The 27,987-nt window shown below is 37.2% G+C and overlaps 3 protein-coding genes and 1 pseudogene across 6 annotated transcripts; 2 read left to right on the top strand and 2 right to left on the bottom strand.

The window, feature by feature from the left end:
- The first annotated feature begins 12 nt into the window (after positions 1–12).
- On the top strand, positions 13–4,092 carry LOC126582569 (uncharacterized). 4 transcript variants are annotated; one of them, XM_050246713.1, is made up of 9 exons: positions 13–418; positions 1,854–2,012; positions 2,092–2,162; positions 2,321–2,440; positions 2,531–2,649; positions 2,803–2,884; positions 3,060–3,362; positions 3,431–3,636; positions 3,744–4,092. In XM_050246713.1, exons 2-9 carry the CDS (start codon positions 1,859–1,861, stop codon positions 3,751–3,753), a joined length of 1,065 nt encoding a protein of 354 aa, XP_050102670.1. In that variant the 5' UTR covers positions 13–418; positions 1,854–1,858; the 3' UTR covers positions 3,754–4,092. The 4 variants fall into 4 exon arrangements, with proteins under 4 accessions (XP_050102670.1, XP_050102668.1, XP_050102669.1 ...); XM_050246712.1 differs by having other exon boundaries at positions 22–418; positions 3,431–3,645; XM_050246711.1 differs by lacking the exon at positions 3,744–4,092 and having other exon boundaries at positions 16–418; positions 3,431–3,667.
- Positions 4,093–4,508: 416 nt separating this feature from the next.
- Positions 4,509–7,144, bottom strand: LOC126582573 (NADH dehydrogenase [ubiquinone] iron-sulfur protein 1, mitochondrial-like). The gene is made up of 3 exons (XM_050246721.1): positions 6,872–7,144; positions 5,761–6,055; positions 4,509–4,821 (listed from the first exon to the last, which is right to left on the bottom strand). The coding sequence occupies exons 1-3, from the start codon at positions 7,114–7,116 to the stop codon at positions 4,813–4,815; spliced, it is 549 nt and encodes a 182-aa protein (XP_050102678.1). The 5' UTR covers positions 7,117–7,144; the 3' UTR covers positions 4,509–4,812.
- Positions 7,145–7,657: 513 nt separating this feature from the next.
- On the bottom strand, positions 7,658–9,481 carry LOC126582568 (eukaryotic initiation factor 4A-3-like). Its single transcript, XM_050246708.1, has 3 exons — positions 8,295–9,481; positions 8,052–8,138; positions 7,658–7,869 (listed from the first exon to the last, which is right to left on the bottom strand). The coding sequence occupies exons 1-3, from the start codon at positions 9,255–9,257 to the stop codon at positions 7,756–7,758; spliced, it is 1,164 nt and encodes a 387-aa protein (XP_050102665.1). The 5' UTR covers positions 9,258–9,481; the 3' UTR covers positions 7,658–7,755.
- An 8,004-nt stretch (positions 9,482–17,485) lies between these two features.
- On the top strand, positions 17,486–19,003 carry LOC126582566 (BAHD acyltransferase At5g47980-like; annotated as a pseudogene).
- The last annotated feature ends 8,984 nt before the right edge of the window (positions 19,004–27,987 follow it).

Raw genomic sequence — 27,987 nt, 5'->3', positions numbered from 1 at the left:
GTCACGTAACCACCTCACCGAGCCTCAAGGGGAAGAGGTCGCTGGTAAAACTTGTAATTATCTCTCATAGAAGAAGCATTATTGTAAATTGCTCAAACTCCAATTTGAGCGGGAAAATTGTATTCCGGAGAACTCAAAAGGCAGAGCCTGAAAATGTAACAGACAAACGCACCTTTAACAAACTTCTTCAGGTCGTCAGTGATTTTTCAAGAAACCATAGGCTTGGAGGGGAGAGAGAGAGAGAGAGAGAGAGAGAGAGAGAGAGAGAGAGAGCTAAAGATTAAAGCTTGAAGCTTGAAAGTGAAAACCATATCAAATTCAATCCCAATCCTTGAAGCCTGCAGGAAGAGGGAGCGAAGGCCAACGATTTTCGGATTGCATGTGTTCTGATATCCCGGTTGCTTAATCAGTCCGAACGGTCCGTTTCTGCAAATTTCTTTCTTATAATTTGATTGTTTCTTTGATTTCTGAATTGGGTTTCTGCAAATTTCTATTTAGGGTTGCTGATATTTCTTCAATCCCTTATTTCTTTCAAGTGGGTTTCTGCTAAAGAACTCGAATTTCTCCATAGCAGTGTATTTTTTTTCTTTACTTTCTGAATTGGGGTTTTTTTTTTTTTCAAATGAGGTTCTGATATAAGACTCGAATTTGTGTAATTGAATGTGATTGTTTCTTTGATTTCTCAACTGGGTTTATGGAATTTTTTTGTTAGAACTAGTAATTGGACATTTTTTTTCCAAGAACTGCGTATCTTTAGCTTTGTTCCTCCTTTTTTCGAGTGGAATTTATGCTTGTTTTCGTGTTGGATTTGGTTGAAAAATTGGATGTTGGTTGATGCATGTAGTTATTGGATTCTGCCGAATCCAGAACCTGGAAAATTTCTAACCCTTTCTTTCTCGGAAAGGAGCCTAAGTTTGAAAATTGGTTTCCCACACTAGAAATAATTCGAAATTCTGCATTTCCATCCATGTTAATTAATTACATTTCTCTTTCCTAGAAACTAGTGCCATGTCTTCTTGATTTCTTTATCAAAGTAGAGTAATGTTTCGGTTAAAGTAAACATACTAGTAACTAAACAAACAACTTGCAACTTAGCTGACTTTTCTTAAACAAGAAGTCATGAAGACAACAATGTAGCTTTGTTCCTCGGTTTTTTATATTGGGGATTTCTGCTAATTTGATGTTGATTTGGGAATTGAATCTTGGCTGGATGTAGAAGTTGGATTCTGCAGAATGCAGAATCTGGATATTTTGTAACTCCCTTCTTGGAAAGGGACCAAAGTTAGAAAATTTGTTTCCGTATATGCCCTAGAAGCAATTCCTAATTCTGTCCTTCCTCCATGTTAATTGAGTTGCAATTTTCCTAGTAACCTATGCCGTGACTTATGGATTTCTAATACAAGTAGAGGTTTGCTACAGTTAATATAAGTCTAACTGAATGTACTAGTATGTAAACCAACAACTTTCCAATTATCTTTAACTGTTAACTGATGTTTGTGTTGCATTAGTAGTAGTTAAAATTCAGTCTCACCATAGATTTTACTTAATTTCCGATGTTTTGGATGCTAGTTCCCTTTATCTTCTCTCTATCCGCTCTAAATTTTCAAATTAACTCCTAGGAAACTGACATGTAACACTACTTCAGTTCAGCATGTAAGTATTGATAGCAGGTGCCTTTGTGAAAGCTAGTTACTCGTATCTTCTCTCTAAATTTTCAAATTCTATACATTCTTGAAATTATCAAGTAGGTGTGTGATTGGTAGTTCTTCATCTGATAAATCATTCAATGAGTATAACCTCTGAACTTTTCTGTTAGTCATTAATCATAATGCCTCTGGTTCTACTTGTTTTAGGTGCTATGGATCTCGATTTGGAATTTTTTACCCTTTTGGCAGACCTCAAATCACGGAGGGACAAGCTCATTTTGATGGCAGGTCTTAATGGTTCTGGCAAAACCACCATCTTGAACAAGATTCACTCTGAAGGAGTCTCTACTGAGATAGTCACACCCGGTGAGCCCGTAGCCCCCTATCCTCTTTATGCCTACTTCTGAATTCTTATGCATTTTGTGCCTATTGTTTACTGTTGCAGGATTTAGTGTTGAGACGGTGAAACATGCCTATATTAACATTGCAGCGTTTGATGTTGGGAGTGAAAACAGGGTAGCTCCTCTCTCTTATCTTGTACTATTTTTGAATGATTTCTTACAAGGCCGTGAAGTGGGTAAACATATGGTTTTTGTAATGTGTATCATGATTTTTTAATTTCAGAAGATCTACTTTTTCATAGGCAGTGACTGTTTTAGATATTCCCAATACAGATACCTCCACTGTACATGCAGCATTTCCAGAACAAGAAAGGTCTTATTTTTGTGGTAGATAGCAACGACCAGAACCGAGTGTTGGAGGCAAGGGATGAGTTACACAGGATGTTGCAGGAGGTAGTTTCATGATTTCCATGAATAATTGTTTGGAAATATAAAATATTTGAGTTATGTTTTTTTATAACGATGAATTGAATTTGGCTGCAGGATGAACTCAAGAACGTTGTTGTGCTTGTACTAGCCAACAAGCAAGATCTTTGTAATGCAATGACTGCAGAAGAGTTGAGCAAAGAGCTGGATATTAAGTCTCTCAGAATTAATCAGTGGTAAACTATTTTATCATTCAATGGCGTTTTAGGATTCATATAGCCGACCCCACTTAGTGGGAAAAGGCTTTGTTGTTGTTGTCATGTAAAAATTACGATTTGCAGATAATAAAGTATGTCATAAACTATAACTGCTGTCAATGTAATTTTCAGGCATATTTCTAGTACTAGTGCAATCAGTGGGGATGGCTTGCTTGAGGCTTTGCGTAAATTTTTTTGGGCCATTGATTCCATGGTAATTGCCTAGAATTTGCTTACGATAAGAAAACTAATTAACTCTTGTTATTAGTTTGTGGATTGGTTTATTATGTTGCAACATTTCTGTGTCCTTAAAAACAGGCATAATTCATGAACATTGAACAGATTGCATTTCGTGTTTTCTTACCTATATTATTCCTCTTCATTGGCAGGTCCCTCATGTGCATGTGTTAATTTGTGTTGATAAAGATAAGGATATACGCTGCAGTGGTGAAGAAATAGGTAAAGACGAAGATGAACATAAAGACTTTCAGTCTACTATCCAGGAGGTCTTTACTCAAAATGATTGGGTGCCGACTCCATCCGCGGTTAATCCTGAATTTCACTTCACTTGTGTGAGTCGACTGGATTATATCATGGACTGTGTTCAGGAGGCTTGTAGCTGCGGTCTGCCGGTTGACTTGATGGTATTGGACTATGAATATATCATGGAAATGGGGCAAGATGCGTTCAAGGTACCTGAAACCTCTCAATGTAACCGAAATTTCATTGTTGATGTTTATTTTGCTTAAATATTTGACAGGCAATGAAAGATGAATGGCATAGAGCTGAGTTTGACGGGCATGTTATAGGCGTGACTTCTAGAAATGAGAATATAGACCATCAGCGGATTGTTCCAATGCCCGGAGTGCTACTTAATTTACACTTCAGTGTGTTCAGCAATAAGGAGAGGGTTTCTGTCATATTCGGACATATTTTTGGCAACAGATACTTAAGTCGAGCCTCAAGGTTCAGCAGGCAAGCTGCCTTCCATTGTTAGTCTGTTTTGCTGATTGCTTATTGTTAGCTTATGTTTGCAAGTTCTGACAATAATGTGCTCTTTTGATTATTTGTAGGGTCATGTAGCGATGAATGATATAAGAGGCATTGAACTGTACTGTAAATACACAGATTGCCACACAGATTGCGGAATACCAGTGAAGGTTGCGGGTTTTGTTGAGGTCCATTGAGTGATAGCAGCACTGTTATATATATACAGATGACCGCACTGATATACATATTACATATACAGAATTGAGTAAATACATATACACAGGACCGCACTGTTATACATATACCACCTAGCAACATTATTATCTAGATACCCTTATGAATTTGTTGGGGATCTCACTAATACCACTTAATAGCTCATGTAAGAAGTGTCTATCGCTCTGCTATGAATGAAATAGCTCGGTTTTCTGCTTATCTCTCTCTCTCTCTCTCTCTCTCTCTCTCTAAAATATGCATGGGTTTACTGCCCCTTATGGCGAAATGGATCTTTTCCATCACAGATCTTCTCAGTAACGTACCCTCGTCCCACCCATAAACATATGCATCCTGAGGCAAATACATAGTAGCTAACACAAGTGTTAACACTCCAGTTAGTGATAATCCATGCTAGCACCAGTGACTTAGGTGGGGCTTTTGGCCTCCAACATCCATCTCCTCCTATCCGCCCTAGACGAGACCAGCACTACACCCATTAATCAAGTTAATAAGGACAATAGCTCCTGAACATCCAGAGCATTCAAATTCCAATGAAACCCAAAATTCTCGCTCAAAGGAAGATGACAGGAACTAAAGCACGCCTATCATGGAAAAGAAATGAGAGTAATGATCTGTGCAGTCTAGGAGAAGAAATGCATATGCAGAGAAAGAATTATCTCTAAAATACAAAAGCAAACCCTCTCACAGAGATAATCACTTCTCAAACTCATTGTATTAGATTCCACCGAAATAACCCAGATAATAGACATCACACAACTTCTCAATACCATACCCTCCTCCCACCCAAAAACATATGCTATGTCTAGTACAAAAACAGATGGTTAACGCTAACACAAGTGTTAACACTCCAGTGAGTAGTAAACCACGCTAACACCTGTGCCTTAGGCAATACTTTCGGCCTCCAACATCCATCTCCCCCTATCCACCCTGTACAAGACCAGCACTACACCCATTAACCAAGTTAATAAGGACAATAGCTCCCGAACATCCAGAGCATTAAAATTCCTATGAAACCCAAAATTCTCGCTCAAAGGATGATGACAGGAACTAAAGTACATGAAAAAGATTTGAGAATGATGATCTGTACAGTCTAGGAAAAGAAAGGCATATGCATTAAACCCCGCTCACCACTCTTATGAAAACCTCACCCTTTCCCCATTACCCACCAAAACTGGAAGCAAGAATAAAACAAATTAACGCCTTGAATAATGTCTTCCCATGAGCTTTTCTGGAGCCTAGTGACAATATTTAAGTCCCAAACATCTACATGCAGCCCATACTGAAGTCCCCAAAGAGTTGAGGCCCCTTTGTTTGAGATGTTTATCCTTAATTTTTCACCTTCTCATTCACACTTCACAACAATTAAGCTTTTGGGCCCAACCCCTCCATTGAGCCTCACATTTGGAGAGCCCCAATCTTCTTCTGGAACCCACTGTTTTATAAGGTTTTCAAAGTAGTACGGTCTAGTGGTAAGCCCATTGTGAGGCTTAGCCCACTCTCCCACCCCCTTAGTGTAGATAGTATCGTTTGTTCATAAAATAAAATAAAAAAGGTGAAGGATGAGGGAAGCAAGCAAGTGAAGTTTGACCTGTCAACTTGCAGATGAATAAAACAAACGATCCAATTAACAAGAATAAAAGAAATAATTAATGATTCATCAATTATCAGAACTGTTTTATCTCAGCTACCTTGGCACTTGAATTTATGCATATTTAAGAAATTAAAAATGACTAATATCAGCCCTTACATCATACGTTAAAAATCTTAGTCTATGCAAGTTGTAAGTTTTGAAGTTTAGTGTAAGCATCATTGGCATATATTAGTCTCAGAGATAACAATCATCAAAAGTAGTCTACTAAAATCTACCTCATTTAATCGTGGGACGATGCGCAAGACCTCTGGACCTCGGCTATCAATTCGAATGTTGGATCCAACAGCATCAGTAACATCAATGGTCTCTGTTCCCTTTAATTCCCAATTTCGAGCTTTAAATGCAAACGGTTTTGAGGTTAGGGCTCCCACTGGACAGATATCTATCACATTTCCGGAAAGCTCACTTGTCATAAGTTTTTCGACATAAGTCCCAATTTCCTCTCCGCTGCCACGACCTAACATGCCAAGGTCCTGAACCCCCGCAACCTCAGTTGCAAATCTGACACACCTGTTCAACCAAACGCGCTTTCTATATCAGAAGCTTGCAACTACAATTAAAACAAGAGCTCTATCCAAGCCGATGAATGATGCAACTGTTTTCTGATATATCAAAAATTTATTTTAAGAAGGTGATAAACTTAAACCCTAACTACAATGTGATGTACGTTGTTAATTTGAAAACTTACTCTACCTAGAGAAAACATCATGGACTACATGATTTGCGAATGTCATAACTCGCTGTCGAATGCAATACACTAGGGATAGACTTACAACTCTTAACAGATTGTGTACATTTAAAGGTAAAACTGGGACAATATTTAGCATCACTAAAAATACACTAACACCAAACAACAAATAGATCAATCATTCAGTAACTCACTGTTAAATGCAATAGACTAGGGGTAGACTAACAACTCTTACAGATTGTGTACTTTTAGAGGTAAAACTGGGACAATATTTAGCATCACTAAAAATACACTAACACCAAACAACAAATAGATCAATCATTCAGTAACTCACTGTCGAACGCAAACCACTAGGGATAGACTACCAACACTAGAGATTGTGTACTTTTAGAGGTAAAACTGCGACAATATGTAGCATCACTAAAAAAATGAAAAATACACTAACACCAAACAAGAAATAGATCAATCATTCAGTAAATAGTTTCTCATGCTTCAAAACAAGGCATGAAGGGATAAAATGTGTATTTTTTTAGAATAAAAAAGATTACACTAGAAGAAATTTTACCAAAAAATCATACAGTTCACTAGAACTGTAGTGAATATGTGGTGTATAAGAAGAGGCAATGCTGGATTCTGACCTTGTACATTGAATACACCGAGTCATTACAGTCTTCACCAAAGGACCAAGATTCTTATCAACTACGGATCTCTTCACCTCAGTAAAACGGCCGCGATCAGATCCAAATGCCATAGACTGATCCTGCAGATCACATTCTCCTCCCTGATCGCAAATTGGACAATCCAAGGGATGATTCATCAGCAGAAACTCCATCACCCCTTCTCGAGCCTTCTTTGCTATTGGTGTATCGGTCTTAATTTTCATGCCTAAGAAGAAACTTTTGTCAAAAAATCACAACTTTATGCACAAAAAGATAAAGTAAAATTTAATTCTACTGTAACCACAACCAAATTATGCCATAGCCAAACAATGTATTGCTCAATTAACAAAATATCATATCAAAATCAAAATGTTACTGTGAATCCAAAAACAATAATCAGAACCTCGCAAAATTGTAGCTTAGGTTCGACTCACTTATATTCTTAAACTTAAACCCTCACTTAGCATTTTTAGGAAAAATCCTTTGAAATTTTTAGGAAAAATCCTTTGAAATTTCGCAGTTCTCATGGCTAGAACTTCACTATGGAATGCTTAGTTCGTTTAAAGCTAGAACGTAGCATTTACAACCCAATCTTCATCTCTCTAAGACAAAATTAATCCCTTCGAATGATTCTTGGCCGAAGCCGGGAGTGGTATCAATTTTGCAAACTTGATCATATATTTCTTTGCACAAAACATTTTGTACAAAGTTTTATGCTTTTTATACGAATTGAAAAACCGAAATATCAAATTCAAAACCCATACGGTTGTCAACGAATTAATGTGGCGTAATACATTTAACATAAGTATATATAACTATAATATATCGAATTATGACGATGACGATGGACAGCAACAGAGCTCTCATATCAAATCACCAACGTTCATCGGCATTTCGTCAATCTGGGTACTGTAGTACTGCTCGATGTCTCTTAAGATCTTGATATCATTGGTTCTGACAAAGTTTATGGCCACACCCTGCAAAGAATAATCAAATTGTAGCATATTATGATGAGAACCTGAAAAACATAACTTAACGAAACGAAGACTAAAAGAATATGTTTTGGCATACATACTGCGATAACAAGCACAGATACAATATGAGATCTATCGACAAAAACATATGACATAATAAAAATTAAAAGTACATGCACACATACCTTGCGCCCAAAACGACCAGAACGACCAATCCGATGAATGTATAACTCTCGATTGTTTGGAAGATCATAGTTGATAACCAAGGAAACCTGATGAAGGGGAAAACATCAACATATTAGAAAAAGCTGTTCATCCAAAACATGTATGTATAACATATATATTCACAGTCACACATAGCACAAGCTCCCCTAAAATTCATAGGAACTTGTCTGTCAAGGTATTAAAAGATAATTAGATCAACTTACCTGCTGAACATCGAGGCCCCGAGCCCAAACATCAGTGGTGATCAGGACACGAGTATTTCCTGCACGAAACTCTTGGGTAATGACATCTCTTTCCTTTTGAGGCATGTCTGCATGCATGGAAGATACAGTAAAGTTATTACTCCGCATCTTTTCTGTCAGCCAATCCACCTTTCGCTTTGTGTTGCAGAAAATAACAGCTTGTGTAATTGTAAGAGTGTCATAGAGATCGCACAGCGTATCAAATTTCCATTCTTCTCTTTCAACCGAAACGAAAAATTGCTTGATTCCCTCCAAAGTCAACTCATCACGCTTGACAAGGATCCTTACAGGGTCCGTCATAAACTTGCTCGTCATCTCCAGGATTTCATGAGGAAGCGTAGCGGAAATTAAGCAGACTTGTAGTTCAGGTGGAAGATATCTATAGACATTGTAAATCTGATCCTTGAATGATCTGCTTAACATTTCATCAGATTCGTCGAGGAATAGTAATTTAATGGCTCGAGTACGCAGACTTCTCCTCTTGATCATGTCATGGACTCTACCTGGAGTTCCACACACCACATGAACTCCGTGCTCAAGCTTTCGAATATCCTCAGCCACGCTTTTGCCTCCGATGCAAGCATGCGCTTGTATGTTCATGTGATTTCCAATTGCTAATATCACCTTCTCCGTCTGTGCCGCCAGTTCCCTAGTGGGACACAATATCAAAGCCTGAACCTCTCGGCAGGAGGTGTCGACGAGTTGGCAAGCGGTAAGGGCAATCATGGAGGTTTTGCCGGTACCTGACTGGGACTGGGCTATGACATCATAACCCTCGATAATGCGCCTGACCGCCCGTTGCTGGATGGCGGAGGGCTTTTCGTACCCATATTCGTAGATGCCTTGGAGCACATCATCCTTCAACCCCATCTCATCGAAGCTCATGATCGCCTCTATCCCATCAGAAGTCGCGAATGGCGCCATGTCCTTGTTCTGAAAGATGATGAACCAAACCCACAACAACAATCTGGGAAAGTATAAGAATCCACCAGAAAACTTCTTCAAATTAAAAGTCGAGGATTATAGCAACATCTATCTGCTTATATAGAGAACAGAAAACCCTAACCCTAATATAAGTCCTTACCCAACCATGTTTCGGAATTCGGATATCCTAACCCCAGAAATCTAGGAAACCCAAACCGTATTAGACTTTTATTCTCTCTTCTGTGAAGGGTATTGAGAAAGTATGATACACTGCAATATTATATATTTCATAATCCTAATGCTGCTCTAATATGTTAATTAGTCAGGATTGCCCACGGAAAGGCCGGGATTTATTCAAAATTGTCAATGTGAAATAGCTCGAACAATGTGTTAGAAAATTAAAAATCTTACGTGTTGGGGATTTCGAGTTTTTGTCAATTTTTTTTATACTATCACAAGTTCTCCAGGTAGGAGTAGATAAAAGTTATGTTTAGGATTTAATCTCTATTCTATATTCTTCTCACTCCTGGAGGAAACATATAAATACATACGCCGCACATCTTGCAACACAAGTAAATGAATCCTAGACTAACTAGGAAACACAATCAAATGATTATATTTATATTCACATTCCTATGCGAATAGGGACTCAAGTCAACACTCCCCTCAAGTTGGTGCGTAGATATCTCCTAGCCCAAACTTGTCAAGTGAGTCCTGAAACCTCCCAGCAGAGACCACATGAGTTAGAATATCTGCTAACTGTTCTACCGTTCTAACAAACGGAATATCGACGAGCTTAACATCTAAGTTCTCCTTTATGAAGTCATTATCCACCTCAACATGCTTGGTTCTATCATGTTGTACTGGATTGTTAGCTATCTCTCATGCCGCTTGATTATCACAATACAACATCATAGATTCCTTGGGCTTGAATCCTATCTCAGTGAGTAAAATCTGAAGCCATAAAGGCTCACAAATACCGTGAGCCATTCCCCTGTATTCTGCCTCTGCTAATGACCTCGCCACGACACTCTGTTTTTTATTTCTCTAGGTCACAAGATTACCAGCAACAAACGTGAAATAACCTGATGTAGATCGCCTATCAGTAATATTCCCGGCCCAATCAACATCAGTATACCCTTTTACCTCCATGTGCCCATGCTTCTTGAACATCAAACCTTTTCCAGGAGCCCCTTTCAAATCACTAAGTATCCATATTACCGCCATCATGTGATCCTCACTTGGTGCATGCATGAACTAACTTACCACACTTACCGCATATGCAATATCAGGTCTCATAAGTGATAAGTAAATTAGTTTCCCAACTAACCTTTGATACCTCTCTTTATTCGTCGGAACTTGATCTTGTTAAATTGCCAGGTGATGATTTTGCACAATCGGAATGTCCATTGGTTTGCATGCCAACATACCAGTTTCTGACAATAAATCCAACACATACTTACGTTGTGACAAGTATATGCCTTCTTGAGACCTAGCAACTTCTATTCCCAAAAAATACTTAAGACCTCCTAGATCTTTCATCTCGAACTTAGAGGAGAAGTACCCCTGCAACCGTTCAATCTCTATTGTATCATCACTTGCGACAATCATATCATCCATATAAATAATGAGCAAAGTCACCTTACCACCTTTATGCTTGATGAATAAGGTATGATCTGAGTTCCCTTAACGATATACTTCTTCATAGCCTGAGTGAATCGCCCAAACCATGCTCTTAGTGACTGTTTCAAACCATATAATGCCTTCTGAAGTTTGCATACCTTACCATTGGAGTTTTCAATGCCATAGCCTAGTGGAAAATCCATGTATACCTCTTCCTCTAAATCCCCATGCAAAAACACATTTTTTACATCAAATTGTCTCATATGCCAATCAAGATTAGCAGCAAGAGATAATATAACTCTAATGGTATTCATCTTAGCCACCGGAGCAAAAGTTTCTTGATAATCAACACCAAAGGTTTGAGTATACCCTTTAGCTACTAACCTTGCCTTATATCTATCAATCGTTACGTCCGCCTTATCTTTGATGGTGAACACCCATTTGCACCCATAGATTTTTTTCCTTGGGAAGTGTAACCACACGCCAAGTCTTATTCTTCTGTAATGCCTCAATCTCAACTTGCATTGCCTCTATCCACTTTGGGTCTCTTAAGGCTTCCTCTACTTTGGTAGGTATTTTAATAGCTTCCATTCGTTGAACTAGCGCACAGTACTTTGGTGAGAGTCGGTGAGTGGAAACATAGTTAGCGATTGAATATCACACCTTCCCTTCTGGAGAGTACCTGTCTGCTGGTTTTCCTCGATTTTGTCTAAGAGGCAACACATAAATTTGGTTATTAGATTCTGAATCAATACTTACCTTAAAAGGGATATCCGTATGACCAAGGGTATGTACTCGAGACGTTGGAGATGAGTTGTTGTACTCACAAGAATTCACAGCCAAGCCTTAGACTTCACTCGGCCATGAGACAACAGTTGTTGTTGTCTTAGCCTGGTTGTTCTTGTTGCAACACCCAAAAACATCATGCCCATTTGGGCTTTATGAGCTATTGTCCATTTCAGCAGCATCTGCTTCATTGCCGTGCCCATTGAGGGCTTGTTGGTTACCGTGCCCACTTAGGCCTTCTTCGTCAACAATTATTCTTCTTTGGGTGCTACCACATGCAGAGTCTCGATCACGTGGGTTGCTGCCACCTACAGCACAATCACCATGGCTTGCTATGTTGTTGCCATTATTCGAGCTACCCTATGTGGGCCCAAATACAACACGATCGGGGACATCCACCCATCCATAATCTTCTATTCCGGTCGTCTCGCCCTGAAGAGAATGGTTGGGAGGAAAAAATGGTTCATCTTCGGAAAATGTCACGTCCATAGTTACGTATACATGTCGAGTAGGGGGATGATAACATTTATACCCCTTATGTTGAGGATTAAAGCCAATAAAAACACATCACACTGCACATGGATCAAGCTTGCTCTATAGATTTTTATGAAGAAGGACATAAGCCACACACCTAAAAACTCACAGCTCGAGATGAAGGGTGGAAGGAAGAGAGACATGATCAGCAAGCACAGCTAAGGGAGTTTGAAAAGAGAGAACACGGGATGACATTCGGTTCATGAGATAAATGGCATAAGTTACCGCGTCGGCCCAGTAAGTCTTAGGTGCACCTGCACCAATGAGGATGGCACAGGTAATTTCAAGTATGTGTCGATTCTTCCGTTTAGCAACTCCATTTTGTTATGGGGTATGAGGGCAAGTAGTTTCATGGAGAATACCTTTTTCTTTACAAAACTGAGACAGATCATGATTAAGATATTCACCACCATTGTCAGACCGAAGTACTTTAACTGAGAGCAAATATTGAGTGTAAATCATGTGATAAAACATTTTGAAAATGCCACCCACATCACTCTTATTTTTCATGAGATATAACCAAGTCATCCTGGTGCAGTCATCAACGAATGTTATAAACCAACGCACTCCATGTTGAGTAGTAACCGAAGATGTTCTCCACACATCATAATGAACTAACTCAAAAGGAACTATTCGTGTAGTAAAACTTGGAGAATATGAAGCATGATGACTTTTTGCTAATGTGAAAACATTACATTGTAGTGAAGAACCTGAAATATTACGAAACAATGACGTAATTAATTTCTGTAAATAACCAAAGGAAGCATGACCAAGACGATGATGCCACAAATGAGCAGTCTTTAACTTCCCACTATTACGACCTTGAACTTGATGAACATGGCCTTGTGCAACATCGTCAACATAGTACAACCCCTTCCCCTTAGTATCATGCCCAATGATTGCTTGAGTTTTAATATCTTGAAGTAAACAGAAAGATGGGAACATTAGCACAACGCATTCTAATTACTTGGTGACCTGTCCCATCTATTAGCAGTGACAATACTATCCCGTGGTGGTGCTGTTATAGAATTAAATAAATTACGATCATAAGTCATATGATCAGTGGCTCCATAATCAATGATCCAACATATATCGAGATCAACAGATGCAATCAAAGTTGTGCTTGTGTTACCTGGATCATCGGATTGCTCTTGAAAAGTAATCAAATTTAGCAGACATAGTTGTGGGCCCAAATTGTCTAGGTTCAGGTTCCAATCTTCTGGAATGGTTATTGGTGAAGTGAGCGGGCCCATGCCCACTCTGTCAACATCCTCATCACATGCACATGTTCTCGGTCTGCTTGGAGTTTGGGCTTGAGACACGGCAAACCCACTATCGGGCATACTTGAAGTTAGCCCTGTAAGCTCAGGGCCTGTGTCAGGATTTTTGGCCTGCACATCGTCTGCAATTTTGGCAGAAGCTTCATTTGAGGTGTGAAGGGCACTCACAATAGAAAACATAGCATGGCTTTCAGCCATTTGAAACACTGGCTTGGTGATTGTACTATTTAGGTTTTTTAGGAATTGTGACTCTCTTGTCTCGAGATCACACCTTAAATTTTTTTTTCCTTTTTCTGCAAATTGGTATTGAAGCCAACAAGAACCTCCAATGTCGGTGGTTTTTTGTTCCTGATTTGAAGTTTATAGGAAAATCTCTTGCCTCGAGACTTTAAAATAAAGTGTAATCAGTCATGGTTTTGGTTTTCTCACGGTTGGTAATTTCTAGGCAGCAAGTTGAGGAACTCTAGGCTTTCTGTAGTCAGCGAAGCAGCTAGCAAATAATTTGTTCATGCTGGCGATTTGAGGTTTGAGGAAGAGACAGGTCGAAACCTGCTCTGATACCAAGATAAAAGTTATGTTTAGGATTCAATCTCTATTCTATATTCTTCTCACTCCAGGAGGAAACATATAAATACATATGTCGCACATCTTGCAGCACAAGGAAAGTTAATGAATCCTAGACTAACCAGGAAACACAATCAAATAATTATATTATATTCATATTCCTATAATAGGGACTCAAGTCAACAGGAGTAACATCATGATGTTCCTAAATAATATTGGTTTGTGCATTTGAGCCCTCCCTGTCACGCCTACCAGATTCCTCACACAGCATACAAAATGCGAAAATATCTTCCAAAACAAAAGTGATCACTAAAATTAAGCTTTGATTCCTTCACAGCCCTGTCAAGCTTAAAATATTTCAATGTAGTTACTATGGATAATTTGATAGGAGTTTAGTATGGGAAATGAATATATATATATATATATATATATATATATATATATATATATATATATATATTATGTAATTACTTTGCACATATTTGATGTAAATAATTTGAATAAATTACACAAAACTATCTCAATTATGGCTTGAAATACAATATAATACCTCATGTGTTTAAACATTGCAATATCATACCTCAACTTATGAATTTATTACAATATCAAACCTCCATTAAATTTTCTATCAATTTCACTGTTAAGTGATGACGTGACAGGCACATGGCCCACTCCCCATCCAACTGAATTTAAAAATCAATTAAATACTAATAAATTATTAATTTTTTATTTAGTAATTAAAATTAATTAAGAAATAAACTCTATCCCTTATTTCTCTCCAAAACGCCTTCTTTCTCCCTGGAACGGAGGTCGTCCATTCTTCCTCCCTCATTCCCTCATTCTCTCCCCCACTTGCTATTATTGGCCCCACACTTGCCATTATCGCCCTAACTCCCAAACTCAGAAAATCATACTCACCCAAACCAAATCCAGAAATGGAACGAGGAAGAATGCCGAGTCATGCTATGGCGTGTTTTAAATTTCCGGTCACCATGTGTAAGGAAATGGAACGAGTCATTGCTCAATTCTAGTGGAGGAGCCAATCAAAGACTAGGGGATTTCATTAGGTGGAATGGGATAAAATGATCGAGAGTAAGAAGGTTAGAGGGTTGGGCTTTTGAGACCTCATTGGTTTTAATTTGGCTATGCTTGCTAAAATTAGTTTGAGGGTGCTAAGGAAGCCAGAGTCAATGCTTAGCATGGTACTTTGGGACAAATATTTTCCCAATTCATATTTCTTGGAGGCGAGTAAGCAGAATAAGTCGTTGTGGGGGTGGAAATGAATTATTTTGAGGAGACAAATCCTGCACCGTGGGCTTCGGGTAGGGAATGGGGAGTCGGTCAGGGTGGCTGATCCTTGGCTTCTTAAGCCTCATTCATTTAAACCGGTGTTGAGGAATGGGGCTCCTAATTTAAAGGTGTGAGAGTTGATAATGGCTGATAGGCTTGACTGGAAAATGGAGGAACTTGCAACTATGGTGACATCAGAGGATTTAGATTTAATTAGAACTATACCGCTTAGTCAACATGTGTCCCCACCCCCGATTTTAAAGGTAGGTTTGGGTTTTTATTTAAAAAAATGGTTTTTTTGGTCTTAAATGGTGAGCCGGGTGGGACCCTTTCTCTTTTTGGTTCCTGGTCTCTCTCCCTCTTCTACCACATGGCACCTCACTTTTCTCTCTCACTTCCCTCTCTCTTCTCTTTCTTCCCATTTCCCGTGTAAAATCTCGAGCTCTCTCTCCTTCAAGTCGCCCTCACCCTCTCCCTCTCTACTCGTGAGCAACATCCATACCCACAATCTTATACACACGCACACTCTAGGACCCTCCCAAGCAAGAACTCGAACCCAAGATAGGTCCGTGGTGCACCACAGTGATGAAGACCACTGTTCTCTTCCTCCCTCGTCGAACTCCGGCTAGTTCCTTGAATTTTCAACCTTGGTAAGCTTCATGACTCTCTCTAATCTTCCTATTGATCAATCAAACTCTAGTTAGGAATTTTAGGTGCTTTGGTGAAGGTTTATAGTGAGAAACAACTTGGAGGATTATTTCCCAGTTTTACGGGCAAGTCCAATGGCTTTCAAGCCAATTTTTGGCCAAACCACGACGAGTTGGCCAGTGTGCAAGGTATCAATCTCTTCGTCTTGCTGAGTACTACAACTTTCCTTTTTGTTTCACCCAATTTCGTTGAGTATTGAAGAATTTATACTCATTTGAATCTTACCTAGTTTTGCGACGACCTCTGAGGTTTTCGAGGCATTTTCTGGCCAAACCATGACGAGTTAGACGTCGTGTGAGGTACCATTCTCTTCGTCTTATTGAGAACTATGATTTCTTTTTTTGAATCACTTGATTTCGTTGAGTTTTGACAAAGTTATAGAGGTTTAAAGTTAGCCTAGTTTTTCGACGAAAAACCTCAAATTCCAGTTTTCTTCTACTGTTGGCTCCGGTGTCTCCTTCTTGGCGATAGGCCTTTCAGGCCACCTCAAAGACCACCGGGCCTTAGGCTCATTTCAAACCTAAGCCCAAGCCCCTTTTTATTATTTGTTTTGTTTTAATTTATTTATTAAAGGCCTTTAGGCCGTGAGCTGTTGGGGGTTCCGAGCCTAAACCCTATACATTTTAACCCTTTAAACCCAAAACCCTTTCTAGGCTTTGAGCCATATACCCCCATGACCTAAATCCTTGTAACCCAAGTCCAAAACCCTATACCCTAGTCGGCCCAAACCTTTTATGGGGAATATTCTGTTAGGGAATATTCTATCAGAGAATATTCTCTAGAATGTTCTATGAATATTCTATCGACGTTTACGAAAATTAACTGGGACCCTTCTTAGGGTAATTCGACATTCTGAATCTGTTTCCGATGTCTATTTTCCCAAATTCAATTGTTATAATAGAGTTTTATTAATTGGACCCTTTATGTGCTTAGGGGCAATTGTTAGTGGCGTTTCCGTCTTCGCTAGTTTGCGTGGCTCTTCAATGGCGAAGTATCTGTGAGTGGACCCATTCTAAAAATGCATGTTTTAATAGTAGAAATGCATACATGAAAAACATGATTTGATGATTATGTTTTATGAAACGTTTTGTGAGATAACATGCTTACTGAGGCTAGATTGAATTACTACTATTTTTCCTAGCTTTGTTTAACAAGCCTAAAAGTGACACTTGCGATAGATATTTGCATTTTCTGTGATGTGAAGCGCAAATTTAAATGACATATAGGGAAAAAAAGACAAAATATAAACAAATAAACTACACCAATTTGCTGAACAAAAGGGAAGAAACTAAATCGAATTCAACACGAGGAACCTTTTATTTATTTTTTATTTTTTATACATTGGAATCTTGAAGCAGCACATCATGTTTTTCCTAAATATTCTAGTTTGTATGTACATGTTTTGTCTTCTGGTAGGCAGAACAAAGTTGACTAACAAGAAGACAACAGATTTATGTCTTTATAAGGAAAGGGTGATCGATTGTGATCAAGGCGAAGAACAGAAAAAGATGGCTTCAGAGATGAAGGTTGAAGTCATTTACAAGGAAATAATTAAACCATCATCTTCAACTCCTCCACACCTCAAAACCGCCCAGCTTTCTGTTTTTTATCAACTAGCTCCAGATGTTTTTATCCCAAAACTACTCTTCTATCCCAACAACATTAGTAGTGGTGACGTTGATAGTATTGATCACCCTTCTTTGGTTGTTGAAAGATCAAAGCTTCTAAAAACATCCTTATCCGAAGCTCTCACTCATTTCTACCCCTTTGCTGGGGAGTTCCAATATAATTTTTCCATTTCTTGCAATGACCATGGGTCTGCATTTATTGAAGCCCAAGTTAACTGTCCCATATTGAAGATTTTGGAAAGACCAGATGCTGAGATCCTTAGACAATTGCTACCAACCGGAATAGGTTCCACACAAGCAGAGACAGGCTATCTTCTGCTAATCCAGGCCAACTTCTTTGAATGTGGTGGATTGGCGATTGGGGTTAGCAGTTCACATATCATCACTGATGCCTATACGCTCAGCACATTCATTCAAAGCTGGGCTGCAATTGCCCTTGCATCCAATAGTGTTACTACTGATCATGTTTTACTTACTTCTAAACTTGGTGTTGCAGTTTCTCTTTTCCCACAACTAGATTTCTTGAACTCGCCTCAACCTGCCTTGAAGTTCGATGAAGAAAAGTGCATAACCAAAAGATTTTGTGTTTGAGGCCTCTAAGGTTGCTGCTCTTAAGTCCAAGGCCGTAAGTACCTCTGTGCCAAACACAACGCGGGTTGAATCAGTGTCAGCCCTGATTTGGAAGTGTGCCACCACAGTATCAAGATCAAACTTGGGTGTGGTAAGGCCGTCTGAGTGGTCTCCCGTGGCCAACATACGGAAAATATTGGTGCAGCAGCCCTTGGCAGAAAACTTAATGGGAAATCTTGTGGGGATGTTTTCAGTAAAAACGGAAGCAAGTGAAGTCGTCGATATTGATATTCCAAGCTTGGTTGCTAAACTGAGGAAAGGGGTTGAGGAATTTAAAGTAAAGTATGGGAATGGAGTACGTAGGGAGGAAGCATGTGGATTCTTCACAGAGTTTGGAAATCTTATGAAGAGGGATGTAGACAACTACAATTGCAGCAGTTGGTGCAGGTTTCCGTTCTATGAAGCCAACTTCGGATGGGGAAAGCCATTGTGGGTGTGTCAGAGTACAGGAATGAAGAATCTAATTGTGTTTATGGATACAAGAGATGGGAAAGGCATAGAAGCATCCTTGACATTCAGTGAAGAAGACATGGCCAAATTTGAATGCAATAAGGAGCTGCTTGCATATGCTTCTGTGAATCCGACTGTCATGTAATATGGGTGTTTCCTTACATTATTTGGTGTGTACTAACTTAATACTTTTACTCGTTGACTTTTAAAATTTTTATCAACATAACTCTGATGTTTTTCGAATTGTACGTGTGATCGGAATCACTCATTAATTAATTACGCTTGCAAGTCGTACCAATAAGATGGTGAATTAAATAGAACTATACTCATGTTAACCTAATATTAGATTAAAAACTGTAAAGGGGCTGGAAACGATCAATATATATTATCCCTGGGATAGCTAGATGCAGAAATTGCTGCACAAACACAAGTATAATGAAAACCTTTTCACTAAGCAAGATAAATCACCAAGCACGAGAAATTCTTGGTTATAACGTAACATTTCTATCACAAATTGATTCACATGGCTTTCATGAGTGAGAGCTACGAACATTTTGAAGAAATATTTATTCATTCCCAATTAGAACCCAACATCTGCACTAACCTTTTGAAAAAAGTTGAGATTATACCATAAAACCAATTTGCTAATACTCTCCAATTATTTATAAGCACATACATGGAGTAGACAACTTGCTCTGTTACCATGTGAAAGTTAGGGTTTCATCATAAAACTAATTGATAGTATGAGGAGGAGTCCAATTACTTATAAGCATATGCAATGTCTATTCTTTCTTCGATATGGGATATACCATCTCAACACCCTTCCTTCCTCTACACTCATGTTCAAATCCTTCTTTTGTGTAATTTAGATGAATTTAATGTAATTATCTTATTATTTGTATCTAAAAAAGAGATCTCAATATCAATAAAGGAGATGGAAATGAATAGTAGTATCAAGATTGATTATTCAGGCACATAAAACTAATTAAGTGTTGACACAGTGAAACACACTTACAATCAGGGCCACACCAAATGTGTCCGGCACAAAAAATACGAAAAAATACAAAAAAACAAAAAACAAAAAATTATAAACCCAATGCCTTTAAGTAGGCCTGACAAACGGGTCGTGTCTGTCGTGTTCATGTCATTTTCGTGTAACACCTGTTATCTTAACGGGTCGTGTCGTGTCACACCTGTTATCTTAACGGGTCCTTAACAGGTCGGGTCACTTTACCCAACGGGTAAAGTGACCCGACCCATTATGACCCGTTATGACCCGTTAAGAAAAATATATTTTTTTCTTAAATTTGCACATACCACACATTACCATATAAATATTACTTCAAAACATTAAAACATATTTGTCATTTAAGTAATACATCTACACTCGAAAATAAGAGCCTAATAAAAAAACATCTATACACTAGTCTATTACAAAATATTAAATGCGCAAGGATATGCAAAATGAAAGAGTTTTTGTTTTATAACCATCGAAAAGTTTTGTCTCATTACTTGATCTCTGAATGTTTGTTTTTTGTGATTTTTGGCATATGCGATCTCGAAGCATATACAAACAAGATTGACGGTTGGATCATTGAAATTAGTTTCATAGAATTCGTATCTCATCCAAACGATAGATACTTAGAGTTTATTTATACTTTCATTAAGTATAAAATAAGATTTTGTGGTATCCACTTGTGTAAATATTTTAAATTGACGATCAAATTCATTCATTGTATTCGTATAGGGTCAACAAGTGTACTTGTAAAAAATCATCAAAATCGGAGTTAAAATAACCGTTAAATCGTGATTTTTTGTTTTATAACCATCGAAAAGTTTTGTCTCATTACTTGATCTCTGAATGTTTGTTTTTTGTGATTTTTGGTGTATGCGATCTCGAAGCATATACAAACACGTTTGACGGTTGGATCGTTGAAATTAGTTTCATAGAATTTGTATCCCATGATAGATTCACTAACATTTAGAGTTTATTTATACTTTCATTAAGTATAACATAAGATTTTGTGGTATCCACTTGTGTAAATATTTTAAATTGACGATCGAATTCATTCATTGTATTTGTATAGGGTCAACAAGTGTACTTGTAAAAAATCATCAAAATCGAAGTTAAAATAACCGTTAAATCGTGATTTTTTATTTTATAATTGTCGAAAGTTTTCGTCTCATTACTTGATCTCTGAATGTTTGTTTTTTGTGATTTTTGGCATATGCGATCTTGAAGCATATACAAACAATTTTGACGGTTTGATCGTTGAAATTAGTTTCATAGAATTCGTATCCCATCAAAACGATAGATTCACTAACACTTAGAGTTTATTTATACTTTCATTAAGTATAAAATAAGATTTTGTGGTATCCACTTGTTTAAATATTTTAAATTAACGATCGAATTCATTCATTGTATTCATATAGGGTCAACAAGTGTACTTGTAAAAAATCATCAAAATTGAAGTTAAAATAACCATTAAATTGTGATTTTTTGTTTTATAACCGTCGAAAAGCTTTGTCTCGTTACTTGATCTCTGAATGTTTGTTTTTTGTGATTTTTTGCGTATGCGATCTTGAAGCATATACAAACAAGTTTGACGGTTGGATCGTTGAAATTAGTTTCATAGAGTTTGTATCCCATTAAAATGATATATTCACTAACACTTAGAGTTTATTTATACTTTCATTAAGTATAACATAAGATTTTGTGGTATCCACTTGTCTAAATATTTTAAATTGACGATCGAATTCATTCATTGTATTCGTATAGGGTCAACAAGTGTACTTGTAAAAAATCATCAAAATCGAAGTTAAAATAACCGTTAAATCGTGATTTTTTATTTTATAATTGTCGAAAGTTTTCGTCTCATTACTTGATCTCTGAATGTTTGTTTTTTGTGAATTTTGGCATATGCGATCTTGAAGCATATACAAACAATTTTGACGGTTTGATCGTTGAAATTAGTTTCATAGAATTCGTATCCCATCAAAACGATAGATTCACTAACACTTAGAGTTTATTTATACTTTCATTAAGTATAAAATAAGATTTTGTGGTATCCACTTGTTTAAATATTTTAAATTGACGATCGAATTCATTCATTGTATTCGTATAGGGTCAACAAGTGTACTTGTAAAAAATTATCAAAATTGAAGTTAAAATAACCGTTAAATCGTGATTTTTTGTTTTATAACCGTCGAAAAGTTTTGTCTCGTTACTTGATCTCTGAATGTTTGTTTTTTGTGATTTTTGGCGTATGCGATCTCGAAGCATATACAAACAAGATTGATGGTTGGATCGTTGAAATTAGTTTCATAGAATTCGTATCCCATCAAAACGATAGATTCACTAACACTTAGAGTTTATTTATACTTTCATTACGTATAACATAAGATTTTGTGGTATCCACTTGTGTAAATATTTTAAATTGACAATCGAATTCATTCATTGTATTCGTATAGGGTCAACAAGTGTAGTTGTAAAAAATCATCAAAATCGAAGTTAAAATAACCGTTAAATCGTGATTTTTTGTTTTATAACCGTCGAAAAGTTTTGTCTCATTACTTGATTTCTGAATGTTTGTTTTTTGTGATTTTTGGCGTATGCGATCTCGAAGCATATACAAACAAGTTTGACGGTTTGATCGTTGAAATTAGCTTCGTATATCCCATCAAGTTCAATGGTGTGTATATATATATATATATTATGTAGATTTAAATCTATTTATTTTGTACGTATAATTATTATAGTTTTTTTTAGGGGTATAAAATTTAATATATATATATAGATAATTATTATAGTTAATATTTTGGGGGTATAATTATTATAGTATATATAATTATTATAGTATTTTTTAGGGTTATAAAATTATTAAATTAATATTCTGCTTATCGTGTATCATGTTACCCACGTGTATACCTGAACCAACCCGTTATCTTAACAGGTGCTTATCTGGTTACTCGATAATACCCGATTCGTTATCGTATCAACTCGAACACCTGTTAATTTCGGGTCGTGTCGTGTCGGGTTATCGGGTCGTGTCAGGAATTGCTAGACCTACCTTTGAGGGCTTGGGGGAATAAATAGAACGGTGGGATATATCTCGTTTACTAATTCATAATCAAAATTAAAATGTAAAATTGAATACCAATTACTAGACATAACTTCGTTTACTAAACTTGAGGGAATAAAAAGAAAGGTGGGACTCTTTGATTGGAGGCCAACAGGATCCTCTTCGGATTCTTTTTGTGAGAATTCTGAGAATCCGTAAATCGTGTCCGTTCATCGTATATTGTGCAGTCAGTTTTTCTTAGGTACTGTTTGTACTTAATTTTAAATAAAAAAATTATAATAATTTCTTATAACACGATTCACGGATATGAGGATCTCAGGCAAGGATCTGGATTCGATTGGAGATGGTAATCGAATTGCAGGAGTATGGAGGAATCATAATCAATTTTTCTTACCCATTACGCCCTTAGATTTTTACTATATTTACCTTTTACTGGGTTGTATTTCTTGAATATGAATTAAAAAAATAACAAATACATACTATTAAGGTTTTATTAAGTTCCAAAAATTATCACTAATGATACAATTAATATGAATAAAAAATTATTCAATTATTAGTACATAAATTTAGAATAATAATATTTTAGTAATCATACTAATTTTTATTTTGGTTGAGAATGAGTCTCACATTAATGGGAGGAGTGATCTTATATGGACTTATAAGAAGTTTGGCTACTCCCCGTATTGTCAATTAGTTTTATGATTGAACCCTAACTTTTTTCATGATATTAGAGCCAGTTGTCTCACATATGAAGCCAAACGGCCACATGCGCTCCACGTCACCCTGTTGTGTTGTCCACGTGTTAGGCTTGAAAAATTCATCACACGTGAGAGGACATGTTGAGAATGAGTCCCACGTTGATGGGAGGAGGGACCTTGCATGGACTTATAAGAGGGGTTGGGCTACTCTCCATATTGCCAATTGGTTTATGGTGGAACATCAACTTTCTTCAATTCCGATTCAGGTGAATTCGTAAACAATTTTTATGAACTTAGTTTCATTCTTATTCCGATTTTAGAATATTTAAGTAAACAGTTCCAACAGTAATCTAATTCTAACACAGCTCCTCATTTCAACTCATTATCAATTCAATCCATCTTCTATCCAATTCCTCCAATTTTCATTGTTAATAAACAAGCTCTTTAACTCTAGGTAAATTATTTTAACTTTCAGCTGGTGTCTTTGCCGCCACAGTCCAACCCTTTTGGGGGCTGGGAAGACTCACAGAGGCATTTCAGCCTCTCTCTGGCCACCATCATACGGTTCACCAGCGCCAAGAATCAAACCTAAGACGTGATTGTTGAATAGGGGCCTAGAATTCATCATCAGCCACTCAACCACCTCGTGGTTTATTTATTTATTTTTGTTTTTGAACAAACAATATTATCTACACTAAAGGGGTGGGGAGTGAGGGATTGGGTTAAGCTTCACAATGGGCTAGTAATAATGTAGTTCCAATTTGTCTTCATTAATTTATTAGTAAATACCATTTAAAGTCAAGAAAAATGTTTTTTCATCCCCATTCAATATATATAGCTTAACCACTTAGTACTACGGTCTAGTGATATTTCTCTGGACTTGAAGTGAAAGGTCTTAGGTTCAATTTTCGCCAAAAACGAATTTGAACTAAATTATTGCTAGCCTATTGTATGGTTAGCTCACTTCCCTATTCTTTAATATATATAATATCTTTTTTTAATATATATATATATATATATATATATATATATATATATATATGTATGTATGTATGTAAGCTTACATAACAGATTGCTGAGTTTTCTCTAAATGATTGTTGACTTGATTGATGAGCAGGATTTGGGTGCCTCACTGACACACCCCAATCCTAGAATCAAGGCGTGCTGACCGTCACGTGAGTGTGACGTAACCAAAAGTGCAATGCAGAAGCAAAGGATATGAGAAATACGAAGGAATAAAAACCAACTACTAGCAGTAATATCCAACTAGCATGCTAGAGTGAGTTTAAATGTGCAGTACACAATTTCAGAGCATAAAAACTAGGTGCAGTCAAGTAGGACTATAATTAAATTACAACACCCGCAGGTGAGTCCTATATGCAGGAAGTCTGTCAGAACGCTGAAGAAAACCTTGTGAGCCACCAATTGTTAACTATAACCTGGAGGGCCGTAAAAACAAAATTGAGTGGGTCAGTAAAACCAAAGTTTTCCAAAACATTTCATTTAAAACATTTCTAACCCTTCACTGTAAAACCTGTATACTTTCCCAGAAAATAGTATATATATATAACCATAATTAATCTCAAACTCAAATCACAAATCTTTAACACTTTCCAAGAAAAATATGTCATGCTATGCATCAAAACATAATAAGGATGCAACATTATAACAGGTGAAATAAGGAATCAACTGGAGACCCTGCAGTTGGTCTTGTACGGTTAATTCCATAGCTCAATATCCAACCTAGCCGGAGTCACCACGGTGACCTGTACGGCACTACTCTGCACATAAATCGAAACTACCTAAAGTAGTCTGTACGATAAGAAAGGTGTAAGAATGCGTTCTAGTGCTTCTCTCATCAATCATCTGTGTGCATAATCTAAGGTCACCTACTAGTCGGAACCACCTCTAGTGATCTATACGACTAGCATGTCGGAACCCTCACATTGTCTGTACGACATGCACCTACTTGGATCCAAGGTGAGCGTGCAGTGTGGTGAATAATATAAGCACTAACACCAGGGGTGCATGTTATGAGCTCTCAACACAATTCACATCATCAATGATTCACATGAATAACATAAAACTCATCTGATACTCACCTATGCGTCCACAACACCAATTCACATATATATATGCATCAATTATCAATTCATATAATTCACAATATGCATGCATGGCATTTGAAAACGTACTTTCATTTCTGGGAAAATCAATAGTATATAGGTATATACGGAAAACAAAATTGTCCGCTCACTGGTAAGTTGATGGGTCGTAACCCCCGTGACGTCCCTGGATGCGCTCGTCCTCGGGATAGGTGTCACATATATGCGAAACAACTATAAAAACGTTAATTAAAGCACATAACCGACAATTCGTAATAACTTCTCATACGGTGCTCAAATTGGGCATATGAATATACCACATCGACCTACTCGACGTCACGAACGTCAAGAAATTTTTAGAAAAAATTTCTGAAGCTGCACGCGCCCCCACGCGCCTGGACATGCACGGGTCCACGCGCCCCCCACGCGCGTCTCCTACCTCGGCTCGCCGGACTGGTTTTTTCGGTGGCCGAAAAACTGGAGATTTTTCAATCTCCTTGTTCTCCGTCATTTCTCAACCATTTTCTTCGTATTTTATATCAAAATGAAGCCCTAAGCATGTAGTTTCACGTTACACTACTTTAAGGCTCTAAAAACTACAAAATCTCACCAGAGAAATTCCAAGAAAACCGGCAAATTTCGAACCCAATAATCCCGACGTCCAAAACCTTCAAACGAAGCACTCCAAGCTTCCTTGGGACCTCACTAAGCTCACTATAAGCTTAGAATTCCCTGAAAATCAACATATCACGATTGCATGAACAGTGACATAAAACGGAGGTTCGGGTTTCACGTGATTTCAAAGGTTTCACGTCCTAAAACTAGTACCAAACGACTCAGGAGGTCGAAAGGATGAAGAACCATACCTTTTTGGCGTCGATTCGTGAAAGTTCGAGGGTATTGGTCTCGTCCGTACAATTTCGAAAGGGAGAGGGTGACTGAGATGGAGAAGAGAGAGAGAGAGAGCACGAGGATGGGAAAGGGAAAGATGTCATGTGCATGAGTGTTGTGTGGTCCACCCAAAAACAAACCACAACATCATTCCCTAACCACACAAATTACAACCCAACATTTTAATCTAACTTAATTTATTTTCCAAAAGCTTAGGAATGAATGAATTTAGTCCAATAATATGTCACACACACACATACCTTAATACCCAGGGTAATTCCGTCATTTCACGTCCTCGATAAAAGAAATCCCAGGACGGGCTGTGACACTCACCCGCACCTATCTGTAATTCTAACAACAAAATGAGAAGTAGAGAAGTTGAAATTCCCTTTCAATTTTTATAATCTTGAGTAAATGAGAAAACGTATATAAATTTTATTTAATTAATGTCTATTGACTTTTGGGTTGAATTTAATTATTTATTTTTAATGGTGAATATTCCCTTCACTTTTAAAATCATGACTAAATGCAATATTTGATTCAATTATACAATTTGAACTCTGAAAGCTTGTTAAGACCATCTCCAAGGAAGTTTTCAAATATTTTTCTTTTTTGAACAAACAATATTATTTATACTAAGGGAGAGGGGGTGAGCTTAGCCTCATAATGGATCGTAACAATGTCATTCAAATTTGTCTTTGGCGAGAATCAAATCTAAGACCTTTCACGTACAAGTGAAGATGAATATCATTAGATCGTAATACTAAGTGGCATTTTGACTGCTTTCAAATTTTGCTTATAAATTTTAAATTTGACAGATTATGTGGCATTTTGACATCTTTTAAAATTTTTCTCTCCACCCGATATTTTAAATTCCAAACATAAATAAAATTCATATTTAGCTATTGGTAATGAAAGGAGATGAACTAAAAGATATAAAAATATTTAAACATTGTGGTAATGAAAGAAGATGAAAAGATAATGTTTTAAACCAATAAAAAATAATAAAAATATTTAATAATTAATTAAAAATTATTTGAAGTTTCTGTCAAATTTGACATTAACCGTCTTTGCTGCCAATCAACGTCCTGCTTTATAAGAATTGATGTTTTGGTTAGAAAATACTATTGTTTTTTTTTATTGTTATTGATGATATAGATTTTTTAACATCTCCAAAAGGGAAAAAAAAAAATCAAATGCAATAAACACAAGGATACTTTGCATGGGAAAGGGATCCTCTCCGGATCCCTTCCACCAAATCCTCCCCATCAAACAATCCAGATCCTTGAAATTTGATCCAACGGCTAAAGTTATTATCTTTTAAAGTGAGTCTCTGTTTTTAGCTGTTTGATCAAATTTCAAGGACCAAAATTAGTTGATGGGAAGAATTTGGTGGCAGGGCCGGGAGCATCTATTTCCCTTTGCTTGCATAGTTAATTGATACCTTACCAATAGATACGC

This window comes from Malus sylvestris, chromosome 9 (assembly GCF_916048215.2).
Source record: "Malus sylvestris chromosome 9, drMalSylv7.2, whole genome shotgun sequence".
Classification (NCBI taxonomy): Eukaryota; Viridiplantae; Streptophyta; class Magnoliopsida; order Rosales; family Rosaceae; genus Malus; species Malus sylvestris.
The sequence above is the reverse complement of the archived record's forward strand: the minus strand, read 5'-3'. Positions and strand labels throughout refer to the sequence as shown.

Coding starts and splice junctions, on each gene's coding strand:
- LOC126582569 (XM_050246710.1), top strand. CDS start 1,829: ATGCCTCTGGTTCTACTTGTTTTAGGTGCTATGGATCTCGATTTGGAA. Junction 2,650..2,802: donor TCTCTCAGAATTAATCAGTG/GTAAACTATTTT, acceptor TGTAATTTTCAG/GCATATTTCTAGTACTAGTG. Junction 3,363..3,430: donor TGGGGCAAGATGCGTTCAAG/GTACCTGAAACC, acceptor AATATTTGACAG/GCAATGAAAGATGAATGGCA.
- LOC126582573 (XM_050246721.1), bottom strand. CDS start 7,116: ATGAAAATTAAGACCGATACACCAATAGCAAAGAAGGCTCGAGAAGGG. Junction 6,056..6,871: donor CGGTGTATTCAATGTACAAG/GTCAGAATCCAG, acceptor TTGGTTGAACAG/GTGTGTCAGATTTGCAACTG.
- LOC126582568 (XM_050246708.1), bottom strand. CDS start 9,257: ATGGCGCCATTCGCGACTTCTGATGGGATAGAGGCGATCATGAGCTTC. Junction 8,139..8,294: donor GGGGCCTCGATGTTCAGCAG/GTAAGTTGATCT, acceptor CCCCTTCATCAG/GTTTCCTTGGTTATCAACTA. Junction 7,870..8,051: donor CTGGTCGTTTTGGGCGCAAG/GTATGTGTGCAT, acceptor TATTCTTTGCAG/GGTGTGGCCATAAACTTTGT.